The sequence below is a fragment of the Aspergillus pseudotamarii genome, assembly GCF_009193445.1.
Source record: "Aspergillus pseudotamarii strain CBS 117625 unplaced genomic scaffold BDV38scaffold_18, whole genome shotgun sequence".
Classification (NCBI taxonomy): Eukaryota; Fungi; Ascomycota; class Eurotiomycetes; order Eurotiales; family Aspergillaceae; genus Aspergillus; species Aspergillus pseudotamarii.
In genome coordinates this window covers 487,787-509,379 of record NW_022475032.1, presented here as the reverse complement: position 1 = coordinate 509,379, position 21,593 = coordinate 487,787, and the positions used below count along the sequence as shown (strand labels likewise).

Here is a 21,593-nt window from a genome sequence, read left to right as displayed (position 1 = left end):
TATAGTGTGTACTGGGATGGTCGATATTGAAATTTTCGGGACAGATGAGATTCTATGCATGATGGAGATTTGGGTCTCGTGGTTTTGACGATGCATGGATGGGCGTAGATTGGGTTGTGGCTTGCCTGGGGGAGTCTTCGTTGGTGGGATGGGGTTATGGTGTGTTTTTACTGAGGCCTGGTTTGATATGGTTGTTTGATGTGGTGGATGATTTTGAGGGGTCTGATGGCGCTCGTTCTACTTTCATATTGAGGGGGTTCTGTACAGGGAGGCTTTTATGTTTCACGAGTATATGAGAGTATTAGGTAACTATACTATGTATTAAGGTATGGAAGAATCAATGTAGGCATGCCTCTTTCCATCTAGAATGAAAACCCCCCACCCCTCATGAATATCCATGAGCAGGCCTCACACACAGTCCTTCGACCAAAGTCCAAGCACTAGAACACCATCAACTCTAAAGACTGTAGAGCAAAGTCCCATACCCCAACTGATCAAACCCACCACTGGTACCTCCATAATAACCACCACCACCCTCAGCACCCTCGCCCTTTTCAACCACCATATCCCGATACTGCTTTGTCCAAGTCGCATTCAGCTTCTTGAGAACCCCATAGTGATTATACAGCAGCTCCCAGATAGGCCGTACATCACCACGGGAATTGTCGCTAATAACCGTCTGCGTCACATCGCTATTCTGGTACGTCGTATAGGGAACATCTTTACCGAGGTTATACTTGGCCGCGTACTCAGCCCTAGTAAAGATCAGCAACAGATCCGTCTTCAAAAAGCCAAGCATCAAAAGGACAAAGAAGAAAAGAAGAAGGAAAGAGAAAACACCTACCCGGCCAAAATCCGATTATCAGCATAAGCAAACAAATCCTCGCCCTGATTAAACGCCGCCTGAGCGATAGCCCCCAACAGCCCAAAGTCAAGCATAGCATGACCCTGATCCCTCCCAGCCTCCTGGCCCTGACCCAGAACCTGACCCTCAACATCATACAGCTTCCAGACCATCTTCTCAATAGCACCATTGCCAGTCCCATTCTTAAAATAGTCCACCGCCTCCTGATACATGGTCTCATTGTCGGCGAGAACACCAATGGAGAGCATGGAAGCCAGGTTACACAGATCCCAATTAGCCCAGTAATGGTCAATCTTGGCATCATTATGCCGGACAAAGAAATCATGATTCATGGGGTAGAACACGGAGACCATCATATCCTGGAAGGCGGCGAACTTCGCCTTATCCCAGCCGTCATAGTCGCGCATGAGCTCAGCGGCGTTGGCGAACTCATAGCCGTAGATGCCCGAGGCGAGGAACTTGTCTGAGTTTCCCGAGATGCCCTTTAGGGTTGTGGCCCAGGCGTCGAGGATGGAGACGGCTGCGTCGGCGTAGGTTTTGTCGTCGGTGACCTTCCATTCGATGGCTAGCGCATAGGCCGCCGCGATGTCTTTGTACAGATTTGGGTAGTTTTCTGCGTGTGTGCCGTCTTTGCCCCTGTAGATGGTTTCTTGGGGGCGCGGAGTGTAGGAGGGGTTCGCGAAGGAGCTGTTGGTTAGTTTGTACCAGCCCGTGAGCCAGGGTTCGGTGTTGGAGTGGACTTTGGTTTTGATGCGTTCGAAGTCTGTGTTTGTGTGCAGGAGGCCTGGGTGCGTGAAGGCTTGGATGAGGGTCGCTAGGGATGCGATTGTCCCTGCTGCCAAGGTTGAGGGACGCATGTTTTTGTTTTTGGCGGTGATGGTATGTATATGCGTTTGGTGACAATGAGGTTCAATTGACAGATAGATAATCAGATGAAGACAGAACCACTAGCACAGCAGGTCACTGTTATACAATTATTTAAAAAGTCTTCAACGGAGCCAGTCCGGAAGATCAACCGGTGTGCATGCGCGTCTCTGTCCGAACGACTGCGTGAACAGGGAATAGTATCCTTGTCCTGGAGGATTGGCCGGACATCCTCCTGGTGAAGATCTTCGGCTTATATGGAAGAGATGTTGTACGATTGAGGATCTGGTTGACGTATGCGATGAGATCTAATGCGGGAAATTTCCCGATTAAGGAGCGAGAGTGATGGCTATCATGACCCAATCGGGAAGCGTTAGGGTTGAGCCGTTTCAACATAAAACATCTACCCCACTTATAAAGCGAAAGGGATTGATAAACCACCATCAGAAACTAGGGGGGGCTCCATATTCGGCGTACTCATCACGATATCCACCGTTTAAGGGGTTCTACATCTTCGCGAATCGGGCGTTGTAGCGGGGCTACATCCCGAAACCCGAGGGGACGTATGGGTCTCTAATATAGATTAATTTATATTGCTTCACTGACTCCTGCCTCACACCCAATCCCTATCCCGCACGGTATTTGTTTGACCATGGTTCTTGCATAGTTCGGGAATTTTACCGCTATGAGTTCCAACGGCCTAGCAAATATCGCATAATTCACGTACCTGACTGTGGCTTTTGGATTCGTCATGACATCAGGTGTAGTGATAGCTGTTGAGATATAAGCATCCTACGCTGCTGCAATCCTGGCACGTTCAGCGTGCTGATCACTCACTAAATTTTCCTGATGTTGAGTTATAGCTGTCAGTCTGTGTGGTGATCATTCCGTAGCCGTTTGGGAGTAGTACTCAGTGTCTTAAGAAAGGATCGACATAGCTATGGTAGGTGTCTACTTACCTTTTACGGGCTGAGGTATTTAGCGTACGACTTGCGATCAGGAAGTGGTTCCTTGGTGTAATGATTTACATTTGTATCCTTGTATGCTCGATAGCAAAAGGGCCAAGATGGCGAGACAGGAGAGCCCTTGCTTAGTTCTACTCCTACGTCTAGATACTAATAACAGTATGTCTGATCATGCCAGGCCACACTAAGACGTATGGAGCTTAACTAAAGCAGCTTCTGAGAAGCTAAAACACCTTGCAAGGTCTCGTGAGTTATAGTCGAAGTGGTTAGACAAACGCTTCAATTAACCAGTATCCGACATGTAAGGACACATGTTCCCCACCTAGCCTTGATTGAACTATCGCCACCATGTAAAAAGCATGAGTACATTCAGGGAGGCCACATGGCCGCAAACAGTGTGGTCACTTTGACTCAAGAATAAGCAAGCAGGACAAGAACTGAATGCCTAAAGTCTCAATTTCGCATTCGAAACATGATGAGGACCTCCAGCACATCGATACCCTTGAGCCTGCATGATCCACCGGTACCCCATGCAGCAAACTCCCACTGTCCTCAATCTCTTCTGGGCCTCCCGTTCTTTGCGCCGTTGCTTCACGGCCTCTTCTCGGAGCTTCAGGAGCCGCTCTAGTTCTGTCTCCTTGGCCCTTCTTTCAAGCTCTTGTTGGAGTTGCTCTTGTTTATGTTGGTTTTCCTTCCCGTTGTTATCATTATCCTCGGGTTGATCCTGTGCCATAATAGTTTTTTTCTTCCTAACACCCTCAACAGCTTGTTGTGCTGCCCTCTCCTGATCCAAGAGCTGCCTATACTGTTATTCCTGCTCCTCTACAGTAATCTTATCGCGCTACAGTTGGTTCCATATCGCATCCGAGACCCCTGAGTCTCGAACTTCGGCGGTTGTAGTAGGAGGGGCTTCTTGTCCTATCGAAGCTTCATCGTCTTGAGGTTTATTTTGTCTGTGTTGCACATCGTGTTTAGAGATAAATTAATGAGCACTAGCTGACTGGTTATCGAAGACAAACCCCTGCTGGAGGTAACAGACTGTTCAAATTTCGTGCGAGCGCTCTGGCGATTGGTGCGTTCAGCTTGCATGCGATCTAGCCCTGCAAGGACCTTAGCTTCGGATATGACCAGCTTTCCACTGCTAGCCCCCTGTACTGCTTTGTAAAAAATTGGCTTTGCTAATGTTTGAACATCGCGTGAATTGACCCGACCTAAGCTTTGTGCCACGGCAAGGGATTGATCGTGCATAACCTTGTAAAGATAACCGCTAGGAAGCTCTAGCACCCTGGAGCCACGGCGAACGGACTTGGGTATTATGTCCCTTGACATATTGGTTAGTAGTTGAATGCAGCCACCAGGACTTAGCCCATCGGATTCAAGTAATTCTGGGAATGGTTTGGTTAGTCCTGAGTTGATTGCCATGAGAGGGTTAATATCCGTTTCATAGCCCACTAGGATAATGATGAGCTTCTAGAAGAATTTGGGCTCTGTGATGGCATTCGACAATTTCATCCATAGCCTCCTTTGCAAATGGACATTCTGCCAGCCTGTACGCTCCATCGACCAACATAATCTCTCCAGGTGCTGTGAAATCCCATACGCTGGAGGACAAGGACTATCTTGGCATTCAGACAGGTAGGCAATCTGTGTCGCAGTCGTCTATTTTCAATCTGAAAACATGTTCTTTCTGATGCAAGGACCATAGCATCCTGGGTGAGGAGTTGCCCTGGATGTGGGTGTCACAGATCCCCAACTTCATTCTTGCATTCCATGAATACGGGATCTTCGATGATGTCAGAGTTCATGATATCCGCGAAGAAGTCAAGAGATGGGAAAGGGGACAAGAGAACAGTCTGCGCCAATTTACGACCTTACTCAAAATCCTTCCTGCATTTGCCCATTGCCAAGCGGACTGGCGGTTTTAGGTAGTTCATGATGAAGGGAGCAATGTAATAGAGCTGCGAAAACTTGATAAGAATTTGAATAGCGCACTTCCGTAGTCGCTGAAAGAACTTTGGTCCTCAGGACGCACTGCTGCCATCGTACTCGGGGACGTATCAAGCGATTATTTGGTTGAGTTTTCCATCAAATCAGGAGGTACTGGATTTGGGGATTTGGACTGGGAAAGCGAGTCCGAGGAAGATTTTACAGCTTGTTCGGCATCAACATGTGGGTACTGTAGACATTGCACATACTGAGTTGAGATGTATTACATGGTGATGGTTATTATATCAATACGTGTTTGTTGTCATTGCCTGAGCATCTTCGCGCGTATATCCTGTCCAGATTGACATGCATATGTGAATTTCTTTTTCTTTCCTCTTTCGTTCTCTTCGATCTTAGGATATCCTATATTCTCAAACTGGTAGTTTACACTAATCCCACCATTTGTTTAATGAAGATTGAATTGCTCGATATATATAGTTTGCAAGATATCCACCGTATGATGAGGTTCGAATGTATGTCTTTGTAGTTCGTATTTACAGCGGATCATATGTCACTTTCATTCAACGCTCAAGTGGAAGAACATTTAAAGCTACGAATAATCTTCAGAAGTGACTATCAAAACAATTTCCTGTTTTCCCTCCATAGACAGCGTCAGTGCAATGAGACTAAATCGGGAGAAAAGCGGACCAGAGAAAGCGGTCGACCTGTAATCCCTAAGCGGGTCGCCCTATTGGGAGGGCGGTCAGCAACAATTCGACAAAATAACAATGGATATCGCGAACCACCCATAAAAATTGTCCCACTTTCAAATCCACCTTATATCCACTCTAAACCCTCAAAAATTAACCAAAAAATTCAAAAGATAATGGTAGCATGTGCTGATCCAGCAGCTTCCGGGTTATGAGCCCGACACTCTTCCCCCAAGTTAACATGCTGTGTTTGGCTGAAAGTTGTCGTTTTAACTTGGTATATAAGTCAGGGAATAGCCCAGGAAATCAATAGGGTAGAAGCCCTAGTCCTGTTTTCCGGGGATGGGAATGGTGGAAGGTTATGCGTTGGACAGGCAGGGTCTTTGGCACAGGTGAGTGATTTGTGGGTAGAGGGAATTCGTGGAAGAAAGGTTGTGTAAGAGAGGAAGAGATAGGCTGTGATCTTGCTACATAGCGTAGGTGATTAGAAAGATAGAGAAGTGCTAGAATATATATCTGCACGGGGAAGGACTCTTGTGTACTATGTATGCATGTATTAATCTCACAGTGACGCCAACCTTCGACAATAACCCATCAACAACTACATTTGCTACAATATATTGTGCGATAACTAACCGACATTTGGATATGCTGCAATTGCGATGTGATGATTAGGAATATCTACACGGAGACATGCTTCTTCTACTGGTTCCTGGCATTGACCCGGGGGAAGATTGAGATGCGGGCCAGCAATACAACTTGCAAGCTGAATGCAAGGTACTTGCCTTTGTCATGGTTCGGGGGGTTTATAACAGTACGATAGTACCTGGCATACTAAGCCTACTGTTTTTCAGATTGTCTTTTCTGCTCATATCGCAACTGAGATGGAATGCTACTTAACTTGCTACTTTTGAAATACCTGCAATCATTAATTACTTTTCCAGGGGAGAAAAAGAAAAGGGACGCTTTGAAGACAGATAAGTATAAACCAAGAAGAGAATTGAAGAGAGCAAAAGATACATCGATGCAATATGGACATTATTTGCCAGTACAACGTCAAACGACCTTGTCAAGGTCAGGGCGCGGCAAAGAGCCAAGAAATTTAATCGACACTGTAAAGACTCCTTAATGACTCAAAGCACGAATTTAATCAAGGATAAAAGTTCGTATTCATGCAACCTCGTATTCGACTACGACAAAAGAGGTGACTGCACTGGTTTAGCCTAAAACTATATAATATCAAATAAGCCCAACCTCAACCTAAATGCAGACCCACCGACAAAACATTTGTACACTTTATTCTACGATCTATAACATCCCAAAACGAGCCAAACCAAGAAATACCAAATCTCCCAAAGAGAACCCACACCAAACCACTGGCACACCACCCAAACATATTCCACATACCCCAAACTTCAATATGACAACTGACACAATCCAAATCCGCCGCATGACACTCCCCGACATCCCCTACATGGCCCAGCTAGCCTCAACAACCTACTTCAACACACCCCTCAGCCAATTCCTCAGTCCATACCGCCACACCTACCCAGAAGACTTCACCCGATACTTTGGCCACAGGATCCGTGCCCGCTACTTCAATCCCAGATGCATCGGCTTCGTTGCCGTCTCTGCCTCGAACCCGGGTCTACCAGTGGCATATGCGCAGTTCATCCGACTGGGAAACGATGAAGCAGCACGGAGACTCATCGCAGCGCAGAGCTCCATCTGGAAGACGTTATGCCGGTGGTGCATGACGGCTTGGGTATGGATTGAGAATATACTACGGCCGGATCGGTCGGTGGATTCTGATGCGGTGGGGAGGCTTGAGAAGTCTGCTGAGGCGGATGATTTGCGATTTTGGGGGTCGGATGAGATGAAGAGGTTGTATGGGGAGAGGTGGCATGCGCAGAGTGTGGTTGTTTCTGCGGACTGGAGGCGGAGAGGCATTGGGAGGCGGTTGATGGGGGAGGCTTTACGGCGGGCGCAGGAGGATGGGGTTGTTGTTGGATTGGAGGCGAGTGAGGATGGGGAGAAGCTTTATCGGAGTTTGGGGTTTGAGTTGAGAGGGAGGTTTTCTTTGCTTTTGGGTGGTGAGGCTGAGGGTGGGATTATGATGTGGAGGCCGAAGGAGGGTTTAAAATGCTGATATTGGATACTTTCGTGGTATACATAAGTTCTACGGTGTTTTGTCGGTTAAGTGTTGTAGGTTGAGTATAGATGTAGTGAAGAAGTCAAGATATGAAATACACAGAAAGGCATAGTGGTGATCACCACATCTTCTCCCACATCCGTCTGGCCCAGTGCATCTGTGCCAGCTCGGCCTTTCGTCGTTCCTTGAATCCACCGTCCTCCCACATCCGACATTCAGCATCGATCTCAGCTTTCCCACTGTAAATATCTGCTTTCGCGGGATCTACAAACTCAGTCTTGTGGTACAACTTCCAGAACAAGAACATGACCACGAAGAAAGCGAGACCGAAATATGAAGTGATGAACCCTTGTACGCTGAAAGGCGAGAACACGTTGAAGCCATTGAAGAGCGTGATCAAACTACCAATCGTCACGGCTCCTATAGCAAAGTACGGCTGGAATGGGGCGACCCAGGGCAGCGCCGTCTTCCGATCGACTCCTTGGGCTTTGAGAGCACGGTACCATCCAAGGAAAACGCAGGCCATGCTGGTATAGGTGATGATCAAGGCACAGGTGGTTAGGTCAATGAACCAGTAGAGGACTGTGACGGCGGAAGTGTCCGCGACGAGGAAGGAGATGCAGGAAAGAAGCGAGACGGTGATGACGCAGTAGATGGGAACACCGGCCGAATTGCATTTGAGAAGGAATCTCGGGGCCTGCCCGTCTCGCGCGAGCGAATATAGGGTTCGACTGGAACTGTACAGATAGGCGTTGCCGCATGACCACCCCGAGAAAAGAATCAATACGTTGATCAAATCGGGGAGCCCGTGGATGTCCAGGTTCTGAATTCCGATGACCCAGGGAGACGCATTCGCTCCGGCTGCATCCGAGTCAATGGCGGATAGAAGGCGAGGGTCTTGTGGCGAGCAGATGATACCCACCGCCAGGACTCCGACCACGTAGAAGCCAACAATGCGGTAAAAGGTCATTTTGACGACACGAGGGATGGTCCAACGAGGATTCTGGATCTCTCCTGCTGCTAAGGCTGGTAGATCTGGGCCAGCCACGGAGAACGCCGCATATACCATGACGGAAAAGAACCCGAGAAATCGCCCTGTAGCGCCATCGGTATAGTATTCGTACATTACTCCATGAGTCCAGTTCCGGAATCCATACACATCGTGTTTTGGATTACCGCCGACCATGGTAATGAAGGTGAGCATAACGAGACCGATCAACAGGAGGATCTTAGTGGAGGCCATGATGAATTCGCTCTCTCCGTACCACTTGACCGCGACGATGTTGAGCAGGAAGCAAACAACTAGCGCCATGGCGACCCAAGCTGCAGGGTTGACACTAGTAGTCCAGTATTGCATCACAGTAGCTACAGCGGAGTATTCCGTGCAAACAAGCATTAAGCCGCCATAGAAATAGACCCATCCCCTGATGATATGTTAGTACCCAACTAGCGAGGGGATCTGAGAAACACACATTGCAAATCCAAATGCAGGATCAACATATCTAGCCGCGAGTTCAAAGATAGAACCTCGAATGGGCAAGTACGCACACATCTCTCCAACACAAAGATTGACAGGCCAGACGAACAGAATGCCATAGAACATATAGCCCAAAAACACAGACAAAGGACCTGTATCGCGCAGATATGATCCTATACCCACGAAAAGACCTGTTCCGATAGAGCCACCAATCGCCATCAACTGCACTTGTCTGGAGGAGAGACCACGCTGGGTCTCTCGATATTGGGTGACTATTCCATTACCCGTCTCCTCTTTTGAGACCTGATGGTCATCTATAACGCTCTTCTTATCCATGTTGCCGGTGAGTCTGAATACTGGGAAGGAGGGGAAAAAGTGCGGGGGACATCCTGAGTTTAAATGTAACACCGCCAGACGAGACGTAGTGAAGTAATGCTGCCGTGCGGGGATGAGAAAAAGGAGCTGGTGATGATAACGATAAGTACTTTATCAAAGTTGGTATGAGCCTGTCTAAGTCTACTCTAGCTGGCCAAGATCAAAGTTGAAGCTAGTGAGTCTTAAAGTGGGAATTAAGCATAACACTGATAAGAGACGTCTCTGTCTCAGCTTCGACAAGCGGTGCTTGTCCGACTGGCGATGCCCGAAGAGGGAAGAGATGGCGATGCCAATGTTTTGCCAAGTGATAAGCTTATCGGAAAGGAAATTGATTAGCCTTCGCACGGGTTGCTTGACCTATCGTTTACTTGAGAATAATTGGGTATCAGACCATGAAGAATTCCACTACCTAAGGTAGTAATAGTAGTACACCAACGAGGGCTAGTGGAGACACATGACCCATCCCCGCTTCTGGGATAGCTTCAAGTGAAAGGAGTGAAAATGCGGGGAGATCTAACTTAGGTTGCATTGCGTTTAGCACACGCACACGAGATCGGCGACGCTACAAGGGCTCCTTTCAACACAAACATACCTTTTCTCTCTGTTACCGAAGCTGATCATACATGACAAGTGCTTGGACAATTCTCTGTCGGGACAAATCAGAGCCCTATGCTGTTTTGCACCGGCTTTGTTACGCCTTCATCAGTTCTTAGACATGATATTAAGGATTAATTTGGAGATAAATAAAAGCACTTGATGCTGTTTTGTCATCAAATTGCCAAATGTCATGCTGAGCAATCTCATCACTAAGTCTATTATGCATTCATGACAAAAAAAAATAAAAATAAAAACCAATATGGACAACATACGACGATTCAGGATATCAACCAAACATGAACCTATGCCCGAAACATTTTCGCCCTGACCGGTGCTCAGTTTCCTCGTACCAAACAAAACATTATCCTAACTCCCGTATCGCATAGTGGTTACTGGATGGTTGCCCATCACCTTCCATCGGTCCGATAATGAGCTACCGAATCGGGTGCTTCTAACTCGGTGGGTGCTACGTGTCTTGGCGGCGGTGGTGACTGTGGCATGGGCTGGAACATAGACGGGTCCCAGCCATATTGTCCTTGCCCTGACACATAGGCACGATTGGTGAGATCCGGGCTCGGCATATACGTCGCTTGATCGCCAGGAGGCTGCGTGCTATCGAAGTCACTCTTGCGTTCCCCGTGGCTGTTGAACAGAGCCCAGCGAGCTGTTCGCTCCGTGGTCCCATCCTGCGATGTCATCCACTTCTTGTATACCTGGTTCCGACCCATGACGAAGAAAAATGCCACGAGAAGCCCGATGAATGCGACAGCTCCAACGACTATCCCAGCTATGGCGCCGCCGCTGAGGTGACTTCCGGACGACGATGGGGAAGGGCTGGAGGTCGCTGATGAGGTGGGACTCTCTCCTTCGGCAGGGATGTGCTCCCATGGTTCCAGCTGGTAGGGGTAATTTATCGCTTTCTTGTTTTGATGCTCCCATGTCATATTTGCGGTCTACTTCCGTCAGGAACGAGAGGTTGCAGGTGAGTAGTACCATGATTACTGACCGGATTTATCACCCCGACCATTCCATTCACGTTGCATGAGCCGATGGCAGTACAGTAGAAGAAAGTTGGCTAAATTAAGCTCTATAAGCATGTGCGATTTAATGATTATTCAGAAGGACCGGTCCCACCTTAGTATCGTTCACAACCAACGACCATGTGGGTGGCTAAATGAAATCAGTAATAGGAACCATAATTATCCGCCGGATGTGAGCCTACCGGTCCTATCATCTGTCCATTCTCTTCGTTGAATTTGTTGAAATGGCCAGAGTAGAAGACGGGGCCGCTCGTCTGGGCAGGCACGCAGGGCGCGTCGTAGTCTGCTCGTACCACAGAATGGTTACGCGGATAAAATTCGAAGACTATTACGTCGCCGACGGATGCGTTGACGCTACTGGGTACATACTGATGAGGATCACTCCTCGGTCCAACCTGGATAGTATGTGTGGCGGCTCCTTTGGACGTCTCGGTCGTCGTAGCGTTTGCCTCCGTTGTAGTTGTCTGTGCTGACACCCCAAGTGATAAGGGATTGATAGTTATCAACAGCCATGTCATCAGATGAATGAGCGACATTTTTGGCATCTGGCGATAAACGACGGGGACTTCCTGCGCTCAAGCTGACATAGTAGACTATAAGGGAGAGGAGAGAAAGAGCCAGCGAGGCAATGAGAAGAAGAAAGGCCCTGAAGAGTGGGCGGCCTTACAAACGAAGGAAGCTTACTGCGGACATGCAGGGTGGCTGCCATGCCAGCCATGACGCAGAGAACCATCCTCCTCTATTGGTTACATTTTCCAAGACTTTGGGACAAAGGCTGAGTTGGTCCAACCATCAAGAAAAAACGAACCATAGGGAACAAAGATGACAGCGGAACTTAAGCTGGAACAGGTAAATTTGCTGTTATCTCGTGAGGTTGTACAGCATGGATGGATTTTCGGTCGTGCACCCGGTGGGACAATATTGTCTTTTTCTTAGCAATTTGTGCAATGGGCAATTTTAAACCCAACCATCTGTACGGGTTTACTATAAATGGGGCGCAGTCCAGGTCAAATCGATATGTGTAACTATTTATACTGCGCCGTTCAAATCCTGGTGATGGATATAAGGGACGTGCCCTGAGGGAAAAACATATCAAATGCCTCTCCAGATAATACTGGATCAAGCACGGAACCTGTTCCCTGAATCAGTATACTTTGAATCCACGGTTCAAACGGAAAGTCTACCAAATTCCTTTCAGCCTCGCTGGTGCCCAGACCCACTACTTGAACCATCGGAGGTTCTTGGCCAACAACCAACAAAGAGGCGATGCAACCTGCGCCTGTCACGTTATCGCGGGATACGAGGTTTGTTGTTACTAAAGTTGCCGGCTCCGTAATTAAGGGCTTTTTTCTCTGGTGCCCTGTTTCCTGGCTCCAGATGAACCAATGGTATTAATACGAGAGACCAGGGGGCCTTAGCCACTTGGGTAGGAAGTGTTGCCCAAATCAATCAGTCGGTCTCGGACACTCCGAACATTTATTTATCTTCAGTCGTTGACCCTCTCGTACGTTTCGCATGCCCGATCCCCAGATTTCATTCTCATCCTATGTCGAATTTCCACTTAGTATCTTCGTGGGGAATATCTCCCGAGTGATCGATCTTCCCCAGACTCTGGGTGGCCCACAGTGGCATCCTAAATTGGTTTAATGATGCCATATGCTCGAGTGAATCTAGAACCGAGTACCATCCCCGTAAAGGAAATGCTTCATTTACACATGCCCCCACCCTTTCTCATTTTCTGCGCTGGTCCATGATGAACCCTGCATGATTACATAGCTTCTCACATGCTTGAAGTCTGTGGCTCCTGGAATGCCGAGATACAAAAATCCACCCCAGAATGTAGATAAATACTAGCGATCGCTTCACTGTAATAGGGGTAGCCCACGTTCTGGAACCTGCAGCCCACCATCATGAAGCTGTACCTCCTGTTCTTCTTCTTCATCACCCTCCACGCTCTCCCGGGTCTCCCCAGGTCACCTGGGGACAAATCGCCGTTTTTCCTCCTGGCAGGAGACAGCACAACAGCGGTCCCAACGACGAACGGAGGTGGTTGGGGCAATGGCTTTATCCAGACGACCTTGTCCAAGGGTGCCAAAGGCCAGAACTATGGCCGCAACGGAGCCACAACCGTCAGCTTCCGCGTAAGAGGTGACTGGGACACCCTTCTCAAGAAGGTTGAGGAGGTGAAAGCCAATTATCAGCCCTACGTGAGCATTCAATTCGGCCACAACGATCAGAAGCCGAAGGCCAATATCACCGTTGCAGAGTACACGAGCAATCTGGAGACTTTCGTCGGAGATGTGCGGAATGCGGGGGGAGTCCCCATCCTAGTGACTCCACTTTCTCGGCGTCAGTATGATAATTCTACCGGAGTGCCCACTATTATCCGGAGTCTAGAAAATGAGCGGGTCGCGACGATCAAGGCAGCGAAGAAGACGGGAGCGTCGTATATTGACTTGAACCGCGCCAGCACGGTTTACCTGAATAGTATTGGGCCGGTCAGTGCGCACATGTATGATTTGAAAGCGGGTGACTCGACGCATTTGAACGCGGCTGGCAGCCAGGTCTTCGGAGGAATGGTCGCCAGCTTGATCATCCAGGACTTTCCCCAATTGGGCGACGCGGGGTTTGTCCATGTGGATCCGAAATTGCAGACAGCGCTGGACAAGGGTCAATACTATTGGCCACAATGAGCGCCATTTTATGTACTCTAGAGGAATATTCGGGGCTGTGATTTGATAGAGATTTATTTAGGGCTCTGTGGGTGGAGGTTTTGTTTGCTCCGGTCTTTGCTGCAAATTTTACCGCTTTCGGTAATTTAATCAACTACCTACTTAATTCTCAGTTCCGTCTTACCGCTGCACTGCTTTGTTGTTCAAAATCATATAGTGTTCGATAGAGATCCTGTTCACTGTTGGATACGAACAACAGTAACTGCATTGCTCGCAATGGAGTCCTTACAAGTAGATAATCCTCAACCAGAACCGGAAACCCCACGACTACTCCTGAAACTCATCAGCGCCGGTTTCGCGTTTTTCGTAGCTGGCGTCAATGATGGGAGCTTGGGGTCGTTGATCCCGTACATTCGAGAAGCCTACCACATAGACACCAATATGGTGGCTGTTGTGTTAGTTATTCCGCCATCTCTTCAAACACGACACTAATATTAAAATACAGGTATGGCACGACCTTTTGCGGTTGGTTCTTCGCTGCTCTCTCCAATAGTCATCTAAGCCAGTATCTGGACCTTGGCGTGTTTTTGGTCATGGGAGCGACATTACAAGTCCTCGCCCATGCTCTGAGAGCCTGGCTGCCCCCATTCCCCTTATTCGCTGTGACGTTCTTTTTTGCCAGTCTTGGTCAAGCATATCAGGACACGCACGCGAACACGTTCGTGGCATCGGTAAAAGCAGCACACCGATGGCTCGGGTTCATCCATGCAATGTATATGGCGGGATGTCTCGCCGGACCCTTCATCTCCACAGCAGTAGCATCGGCCGGAGCACGGTCGCGTTGGGAATTATTCTACACAGCGCCTTTAGGACTGGGCGTCATCAATTTCGTCCTTGTGGTTATCGCATTCCGTGAGTCGTTGGCCCTTAAGCGTTCCACACAGGGCGAGATGAACTCCACCCAGGGCGCAAGACAAAAGGGCGCCATGCAAGAGATACAGAAGACTCTGGCGCAGCCGAGCGTGTGGATATTGAGTTTGTATTTCTTCTTTTTCTTAGGTGCCGTTATCACTGCTGGAGGTAAGCTTTCCACCTTTTCCTGGGAGTAGAGGTGCTGATATTGTAGGCTGGATCGTGGAATACCTGGTTCACGTCCGCAATGGGGACCTGAACGACATGGGATATGTCCCTGCCGGCTTTTATGGCGGCAGTTTCTTAGGTCGACTGATATTGGCTGAACCGACCTATCGCTGGGGAGAGCGACGGATGGTGTTCATTTACGTGTTGCTCTGTGTGGGATTAGAACTGGTTTTCTGGCTGTGAGTACTGATGAAACCTTACGCGCAATGATGCTAATGCGACTAGCGTCCCGAATATCATTACCGAAGCAGTAGCGATCAGTCTCCTCGGCTTTTTTTCGGGACCTTTCTTTGCTACAGTAAGTTGCTCTGTCGCGAGTTACCGAATGATTCAGTAACGGTCCAGGGTATCTCGGTCGCATCAAAGATCTTCACAGTGGACATTCGCCCATCGGCACTTGGTATGTCGCCCCATTCACATCTCGAAAGAGGTGAAGCTAACAAACAGGAATAGCATTTATCTTCGTCCTCGGCCAAGTCGGAGGGGCGATATTCCCAGCTGTTACTGGTGTCATGGCAGCGAAGGTCGGTGTATCAGTGCTGCAGCCGATGCTGGTCGGGCTGCTCGGAGCTACTGGCGTTTCTTGGCTGATGCTACCCAAGTCACGGTTGCATCATGACTGATAGTAGATTTTGTTGATTGGGTTCTCTCCATAAACCCAGTATGTTTATATTTAGCAGGTAAGTCTGGTGTAGGCCATGGAGCAATGTAAACCACTATTGACTATATTGAGAGCACATCCTGACTGGCTTCCTAGTGTCGCACAACAACACTACCATTGCATACCTGGTGAGGTAATATCATTTACCAAGATTCACATAAAAGGTGGATGGGATATTCATGGTTCCATAACTTCATACCCTCTAAGCCACTCAAGCTTATATCGATTTTCACAGCCTATGCCTGATAGGGTATAGCCTAACCATGGAGTGAAAGTCAGCCTTACTGCCTGAGTTGCCCGGCTTCAAAACTCAGCCACTGTTTATACTCCGTCAGATGATGTCGTATTCGCTAAGATTTACGGAAGTAGTTCCTTTATATTGTTGAACATTTCCCTTGTATTCCGTCTTATCTTCATCTACAAACAAATAAATAGAAATACAACATGCCACAAACTCCGAAAACCGGCAACGAGAACATAAACATCGACCTCGCCTCACCCCCCGGTTGGACATACATCGGTGGGGATACTGTCATCGGCAATGTGGTCCGCCGTTCACATATCGTCACACCCGATGCACAGGTGACACTTACATTGGTGGGACGCGTGAAAACAAAGATCACAGTGAAGAGGAACAATGGCCAGACGACTAGTACCAGCCATTACCGCGGTCGCTGGCACCTTTTCCGCACATCGCGCGAGACTCTCTTTCGCGGACCCTTACATCTTCCAGAGGGGAGTGTCAACGACCCACTGACATGGCCATTCTCCGTCGAGATTCCCACACAACCATCGGATCAGGTGCTGCAGGGCCACTGCACGGAAGAGAGCTATCTCCCGTTGGATAAGGAGATCCTTGCCCAGAGCACATTGCCTGCAAGTTTCTTCTCCAGCGGTCGCGGCTGGCGTACGTCCTCCGAAGGCTTTGTGGAATACTACCTCGAGGCTCAGCTGAGATACGGTCGCTCCGGGTCGTTTGAGGTCGAAACCGCGACCTTTCCTATCACAATTCGACAAGTCCCACAGGCCGGGATCTTCAACTATGAGCTTCAGTCGCGCGTGCTCGCGGGAAGGGCCAAGAGCCAACGGCTACTGCCGGGAATGGCACATGCCGAGCTATCGCTGAAGCAAAAGACGCAAAAGCTCTTCGGTTCATCGAAGGTGCCAGAGTTCCATTATACGGTTGAGGTTAGTTGGCCTTATGCCATCAAGCTCAATCACCCGGTGCCTGTTCCAATTATCATTAGTATCAAGCCTTCTAGCGCAAGTCCTGAAATTAGCGATGTCACCCAGAAGGTTCAGTTGAATTGGGTGAACATGACAATCAAGTCTGAGACTATGGTGCGAGCACCAGGGAATCTCACTCCGAAATATACGCACAGCCACTCCCATTCCTTCTCTCATACTATTGGCTTGAGGAAAGCGTTCCTGCGACTCGAGAACCCTGTTGTCTTTACTACTGGAAAAGGGAACGAGCCGGTTGACCTCGGCAATATGCTTGGGCTGCTCTTTCATTCTGACGGTTCCTCCGTTGGGGGACTACGTAATACTACTTACAGGGGTCCGTCCCCTGACTTTGTCACCTGGAACATTCTGCACAGGAATGAATTGGAACTGGAGGTGTCATTGACCGTTGCGGAAGAGACGAAGGAGTTCAAAATAAGCTCAGGACTGAAGATACTTCCAGCGGAGTGAAGTGAAATTCGTGAGAGGTGGAAGCACTGTATATCGATATACCCGAATGCCGTTTACTAATTAATTAATTTTACGTCCTATCCTTATACACTGAGCTACATAATGGCCGAGGCCTGTTGGACTCTACTTTAACCCATAAAACCCATATCATCTTAAGATATCTCCTTCTAATTATTCCCCATTTTCATTCATTTACCTTTTACCTTTCCCTTTCGGTGACCATAAGGTGCATACAATACTCACACTCTTTAGATTGGACCAATAGTATGACTACTTACTCAAATTGACTATCTGGAATATAATCATACCGTTCTCTACACAAGACGAAGCCAACCTAATCTCAACAAGATCCATATATTCAGTGATATAAACACAACAAACCAAGTCATGACAAACTAAACGATCTCACCCCCTTCCCAACCCACAAACTCACCAACCCCCAATCCAAACCACCAAGCTGAGCCCTACAACATAACCCACCTACAAAACCTGCACCTTAGGCCCTGTAACACCAATATCCCACCTAATAGCAACCTCATCATTAACCCCGACAAACTCAAACCCAACCATCTGCCCAGCAGGACAATCAAACTCCGGATACCCCTGATAAGCCAACACCCAGTCAGCCGTACCAGGCGCAGAAACACTAATCCGGCCGATATGCTCTTCCCTCGACTGAACAATCACATCGGCGACCTCCTGGGACACAGACTGCAGCGACACAGACTGAGCGTTCGAGTCAGAAGCACTCGCGCCAGTGGGCCTGGTGGCCGTGAATACGTCGGCCTGCTTTGAGCCGCTGGAGACATCGCGGTCCCAGAGGTCGAATAGGAGCTTGCATTTGTGGCCGTCAGCTGTAGTGGGGATGTTGAAAGTTACGATGGTGGTGGTTTCGTCTGCTGCGTTGCCGTTTTTCACGACGAGGAGTTGGTCTTGTGGGTCCAGTTTCCAGTTGCCGGTTTGCACCCAGTAACGGTAGGTTTCGTATGGCCAGAGGAGGCTGTCCTGGCGAGGGGTCGGGGTTGCTGTGGTGAGGGTGGTGGTGAGGAGGGTTAGGGTTAGGAGGAGAAGGTTCATTTTGGATGGATGTAGTTGGGTTTGTGGAGTATGGGTTGAACGGTGTGTTTTGAGTTTGGTAATGGAATTGTTGTAGTATATCGTTGATTGTTGCTGATGATCTGGTTTCTATACTTCTGGTGATAGAATCCCCATATTTATACCTGTCCACGCCTTCACCTACACCAACACAACCATTCATCTCATGATGATATTAGCATCACAGGTACTATTGAGGCCGGCCAAGCACAACAACCTCGTACTCGGATCATAGAAGCAAGCATCCCATTGCTGCTGTTTCTCTCTCTTCGTCCCATTAACTTTCGCCAAGAGAGATCCTCGTATTTACCTCTCGCCAGATGGTGACGTCGAGCGGATCCTTTATCCGAAACAACCTATGATAGATGACTATTGCAACCATTGGTACTATTTCCATGTGGCAATGCGATGATGGGTTTTGTCTATTCATTGGCGCATGGGGGGTTCTTTTCTTCACTGCTATATTTGGGGACTCAGGTGTTATCCAATTGGATATCGCCCGGGTCTGGGGGTTCAAGTTTATGACATCGCAGATCTGTGGTCCATGATCCTGGCGAATGATATCCTGGGATATATATAGTTAGGTTGTGAAGTTGGAATAAGGCCGACCGGTGGCTGATTGGGCGTTTTCTTGGACGGCGGAGATTGTTGGTTTGATCCAGTCGAGTTATTGGATGTGTTTCGGGTAGCCCGATGTGGCGTTATCTGGTGTCCTGTCCTATTCTTATTTCCTTATGGGGTTCTTGGTCACTGTGTGTGTGTGTGTGTGTGTGTGTGTGTGTGTGTGTGTGTGTGTGTTCTTCGTATATGTCTTAGTTGTTAGATGGAGTGGCCGAATCCCCTTCCGGGTCGTGATGTAGTATCCTAGGGATGTGGGCTTGGCTTGGATAGGTCATTTTTGGGATGTAGATGATCGAAGTAGCTAGTTACGAGAGTGACTCTCGTCGTCGCAAGAGTCAGAGGTAAAATGTCCCATGATGGGGTGTGGAACATGACTTCGGCCGTCTAAGTCGGAAGGGACTGTGGTATAGTTCTGGCATACACGGTAGTAGCTCACGAGAGTTTGGATTTTACAGAATTTGCTCTGTGGGCCTTTTAACCGGATATTCACCAGAAACCCTGGTGCCAATAGGTCTCAGTGAATTCGGCATAGATATCCAGATTGATTTACTTATCTTTATGTGATTTTGATAGTAACAGTTCTCACTGCCCCGATATAGCTGGTCCTGGCGTGCATGTTAGTAGCAAACACCAACACCATATGTAAGAAAGCATTGGGCAAACTCTGTTTCATAAACGGCCATTATGAGAGATATGACATGTGCGGGGAGTATGCCCGGGCTAGTCGGGAGAAGTAATGTCCGCATTGTGAGAATCGGTAGAAGATGGTGGATGAGAGAATAACGAAGGATGTCAGAGAGTCTTTAGTCTATTCATGAATATTACGAGGAATAGATTTGGGATTTGAGCTGGGTAGTGTTTTGCTTTAGTATACATATTTAGATGCTACATAATGTTGTTGGTGTTGGTGGAGTCTAGAGAGGAGAGATGCTTGTGCGTGCTGTGAATATTTAGTTTTTACCTTCCAGTATCTTCTTTACCTCATCAGCGATATTATAATTGAAGACGGCCTTTATTTCCTTCGCAAAGAAGCTCGGAAACCACCCTATATCTGTCAGTAATAGTTCCAACAAAGGCTGCCCAGGCTAGGGCTAACTTTAGAAATACAATACTCACCAAGAATCCATAGAAAACTGTACATTAGATATTCCTCAATAACGGTCATATCACGCTTGATGTTCTGTCTTTGCTTGGCATCTTCGAGAATAGCCCGGACACGAGGAATGCGTAGCTCCATATAGGGCTTAGCTGCGGTCGAGATCGCTCCTTTTACATCGATATGAGGTCCCCGGGTCTCATATTCTTTACGTAAATAATGACTTAGAAATAGGACAAACGCCTCGACATCCTCAAGCGCCTGCGATGAGCCCTGCCCCGAAGTAGGAGGCAATGCATGAGCTGCATCACCGACAAGAACGACACCATTTCGCTCCCAGGTCGGCAGTGGTGGCATCGTCCAGGTAGGATACATATTGCTGACCTCGAGCGAGTGGAGGACTCTCTGAATAACTGGATCTTTCCAGCTGGAGTATCGTTCTCGCAGCTGACGCGCGACATCCTCCTTGTCAATCGTTTTCGGGTTCGGACACTCATCGACTTGGTAAGTTGACCACCAGCCGAGACTCTCGCCCGGTTCGGAGACGTAATGTGGCGAGTCCCTGTGAGGTGCCGAGCGGGCACTGTCAGAGTAGAAGTAGCCGAAGAAGCCATTACCCCCGATGATGAAGTTCATTGAGCCTTTTTCGACGTCGTCCTTGACTTTGTCTGCCGGAATAAAACCACCGATTCCAGACAGGCCTCTATTTGTATCGAGTCAGTTAAGTAATTACACCCCCGGTGCATTCAATAAGCAACACATACTCATAATGAGGGGGAAACGGATCCTCCCCTGCCTCAGGGAACAACGCCCGTTTAACGATGCCCTTCAATCCATCCGCACCGATAACCAAATCCGCCTCTACTGGGGGACTATCATCAGCAAAACGGATTACATTCCGACCGTCCGGGTTCGCAACAACCTCTGCGACCCGTTTCGTCACAATATCGCTGTCCGGGATGCGCATGCGGAGGCACCGCCAGAACCAATGTCGGCTACACCCGACCATATGCATGGGTAATTCACTTGGCGACGATGGTTCATCAGATGCGTCCATACGTATGAGTAGACGTCCGTTCTTGTTTTTCATGTTGGACGTCGGGACTACATATCCGCCGCGGACGATGTCGCGGAGAAGTTCCTCGTCCAGACGTTTTAGGACGTTGAGGCCATTCGGCCCAATACCCAGGCCGCCGCCCACGATAAGTGTCGAGGAGTGGGTTGGGCCGTCGCGCTCGTCGCAGGTGGTGTCTTTGTTTGTGTCGTAGGCTTCGTAAATGGTGATGTCGTGGTCCTGGTCTGGGGTGGGTGGTTTGGGGAGATGCTTTTTTAGTTGGAGGTATGCGGCGCATCCGGAGATGCCTCCGCCGATTATTATTATTTTCATGATTAATTACGGGGAATGACGCTGGACACGGTGCAATGTGATAGTCAGAGGAGGTTTGGCTATTTTAACCAAGAGTTAGAGAATTGCTGCCTGGAGTGGCGTCTGGATAAAGGTGTTGGTGAGTCACCTGGTAAGGTTTCCATGGATCGTTAGGTAGGTTCATTTATAGTCTGCAGGTTTACGTTTCATTCTCCTCCCTTCTCGTATTCGAGAGAATATATAAATAGAAACCATTTTCTAGAAGGATTTTTAAAA

At 48.4% G+C, this 21,593-nt stretch overlaps 9 protein-coding genes across 9 annotated transcripts; 3 read left to right on the top strand and 6 right to left on the bottom strand.

The window, feature by feature from the left end:
• Positions 1–457: 457 nt before the first annotated feature.
• Positions 458–1,722, bottom strand: BDV38DRAFT_281629 (putative GPI anchored protein; the record flags this gene model as incomplete). Its single annotated transcript, XM_032059599.1, has 2 exons — positions 458–755; positions 845–1,722. 2 exons carry the CDS (start codon positions 1,720–1,722, stop codon positions 458–460), a joined length of 1,176 nt encoding a protein of 391 aa, XP_031915138.1.
• Positions 1,723–3,139: 1,417 nt separating this feature from the next.
• BDV38DRAFT_281628 (uncharacterized protein) lies at positions 3,140–4,023 on the bottom strand (the record flags this gene model as incomplete). The annotated part of the gene is made up of 3 exons (XM_032059598.1): positions 3,140–3,494; positions 3,540–3,647; positions 3,734–4,023. The coding sequence occupies 3 exons, from the start codon at positions 4,021–4,023 to the stop codon at positions 3,140–3,142; spliced, it is 753 nt and encodes a 250-aa protein (XP_031915137.1).
• Positions 4,024–6,615: 2,592 nt separating this feature from the next.
• On the top strand, positions 6,616–7,540 carry BDV38DRAFT_58483 (GNAT family N-acetyltransferase). The gene has a single exon (XM_032063591.1). It carries the CDS (start codon positions 6,751–6,753, stop codon positions 7,477–7,479), a length of 729 nt encoding a protein of 242 aa, XP_031915136.1. The 5' UTR covers positions 6,616–6,750; the 3' UTR covers positions 7,480–7,540.
• BDV38DRAFT_58434 (putative proline permease) lies at positions 7,540–9,816 on the bottom strand. The gene is made up of 2 exons (XM_032063590.1): positions 8,955–9,816; positions 7,540–8,906 (listed from the first exon to the last, which is right to left on the bottom strand). Exons 1-2 carry the CDS (start codon positions 9,293–9,295, stop codon positions 7,601–7,603), a joined length of 1,647 nt encoding a protein of 548 aa, XP_031915135.1. The 5' UTR covers positions 9,296–9,816; the 3' UTR covers positions 7,540–7,600.
• Positions 9,817–10,338: 522 nt separating this feature from the next.
• On the bottom strand, positions 10,339–11,689 carry BDV38DRAFT_270250 (uncharacterized protein; the record flags this gene model as incomplete). The annotated part of the gene is made up of 3 exons (XM_032057115.1): positions 10,339–10,884; positions 11,154–11,440; positions 11,506–11,689. The coding sequence occupies 3 exons, from the start codon at positions 11,687–11,689 to the stop codon at positions 10,339–10,341; spliced, it is 1,017 nt and encodes a 338-aa protein (XP_031915134.1).
• A 1,192-nt stretch (positions 11,690–12,881) lies between these two features.
• Positions 12,882–15,797, top strand: BDV38DRAFT_291783 (SGNH hydrolase-type esterase domain-containing protein; the record flags this gene model as incomplete). The annotated part of the gene is made up of 6 exons (XM_032061832.1): positions 12,882–13,597; positions 14,149–14,723; positions 14,770–14,962; positions 15,009–15,081; positions 15,129–15,183; positions 15,237–15,797. 6 exons carry the CDS (start codon positions 12,882–12,884, stop codon positions 15,404–15,406), a joined length of 1,782 nt encoding a protein of 593 aa, XP_031915133.1. The 3' UTR covers positions 15,407–15,797.
• A 1-nt stretch (position 15,798) lies between these two features.
• Positions 15,799–17,229, top strand: BDV38DRAFT_58420 (uncharacterized protein). Its single transcript, XM_032063589.1, has one exon. It carries the CDS (start codon positions 15,889–15,891, stop codon positions 17,137–17,139), a length of 1,251 nt encoding a protein of 416 aa, XP_031915132.1. The 5' UTR covers positions 15,799–15,888; the 3' UTR covers positions 17,140–17,229.
• A 390-nt stretch (positions 17,230–17,619) lies between these two features.
• On the bottom strand, positions 17,620–18,216 carry BDV38DRAFT_281621 (uncharacterized protein; the record flags this gene model as incomplete). Its single annotated transcript, XM_032059597.1, has 1 exon — positions 17,620–18,216. The coding sequence occupies one exon, from the start codon at positions 18,214–18,216 to the stop codon at positions 17,620–17,622; it is 597 nt and encodes a 198-aa protein (XP_031915131.1).
• A 1,077-nt stretch (positions 18,217–19,293) lies between these two features.
• BDV38DRAFT_58376 (FAD-dependent oxidoreductase) lies at positions 19,294–21,439 on the bottom strand. The gene is made up of 3 exons (XM_032063588.1): positions 20,716–21,439; positions 19,972–20,654; positions 19,294–19,900 (listed from the first exon to the last, which is right to left on the bottom strand). The coding sequence occupies exons 1-3, from the start codon at positions 21,336–21,338 to the stop codon at positions 19,806–19,808; spliced, it is 1,401 nt and encodes a 466-aa protein (XP_031915130.1). The 5' UTR covers positions 21,339–21,439; the 3' UTR covers positions 19,294–19,805.
• Positions 21,440–21,593: the final 154 nt, after the last annotated feature.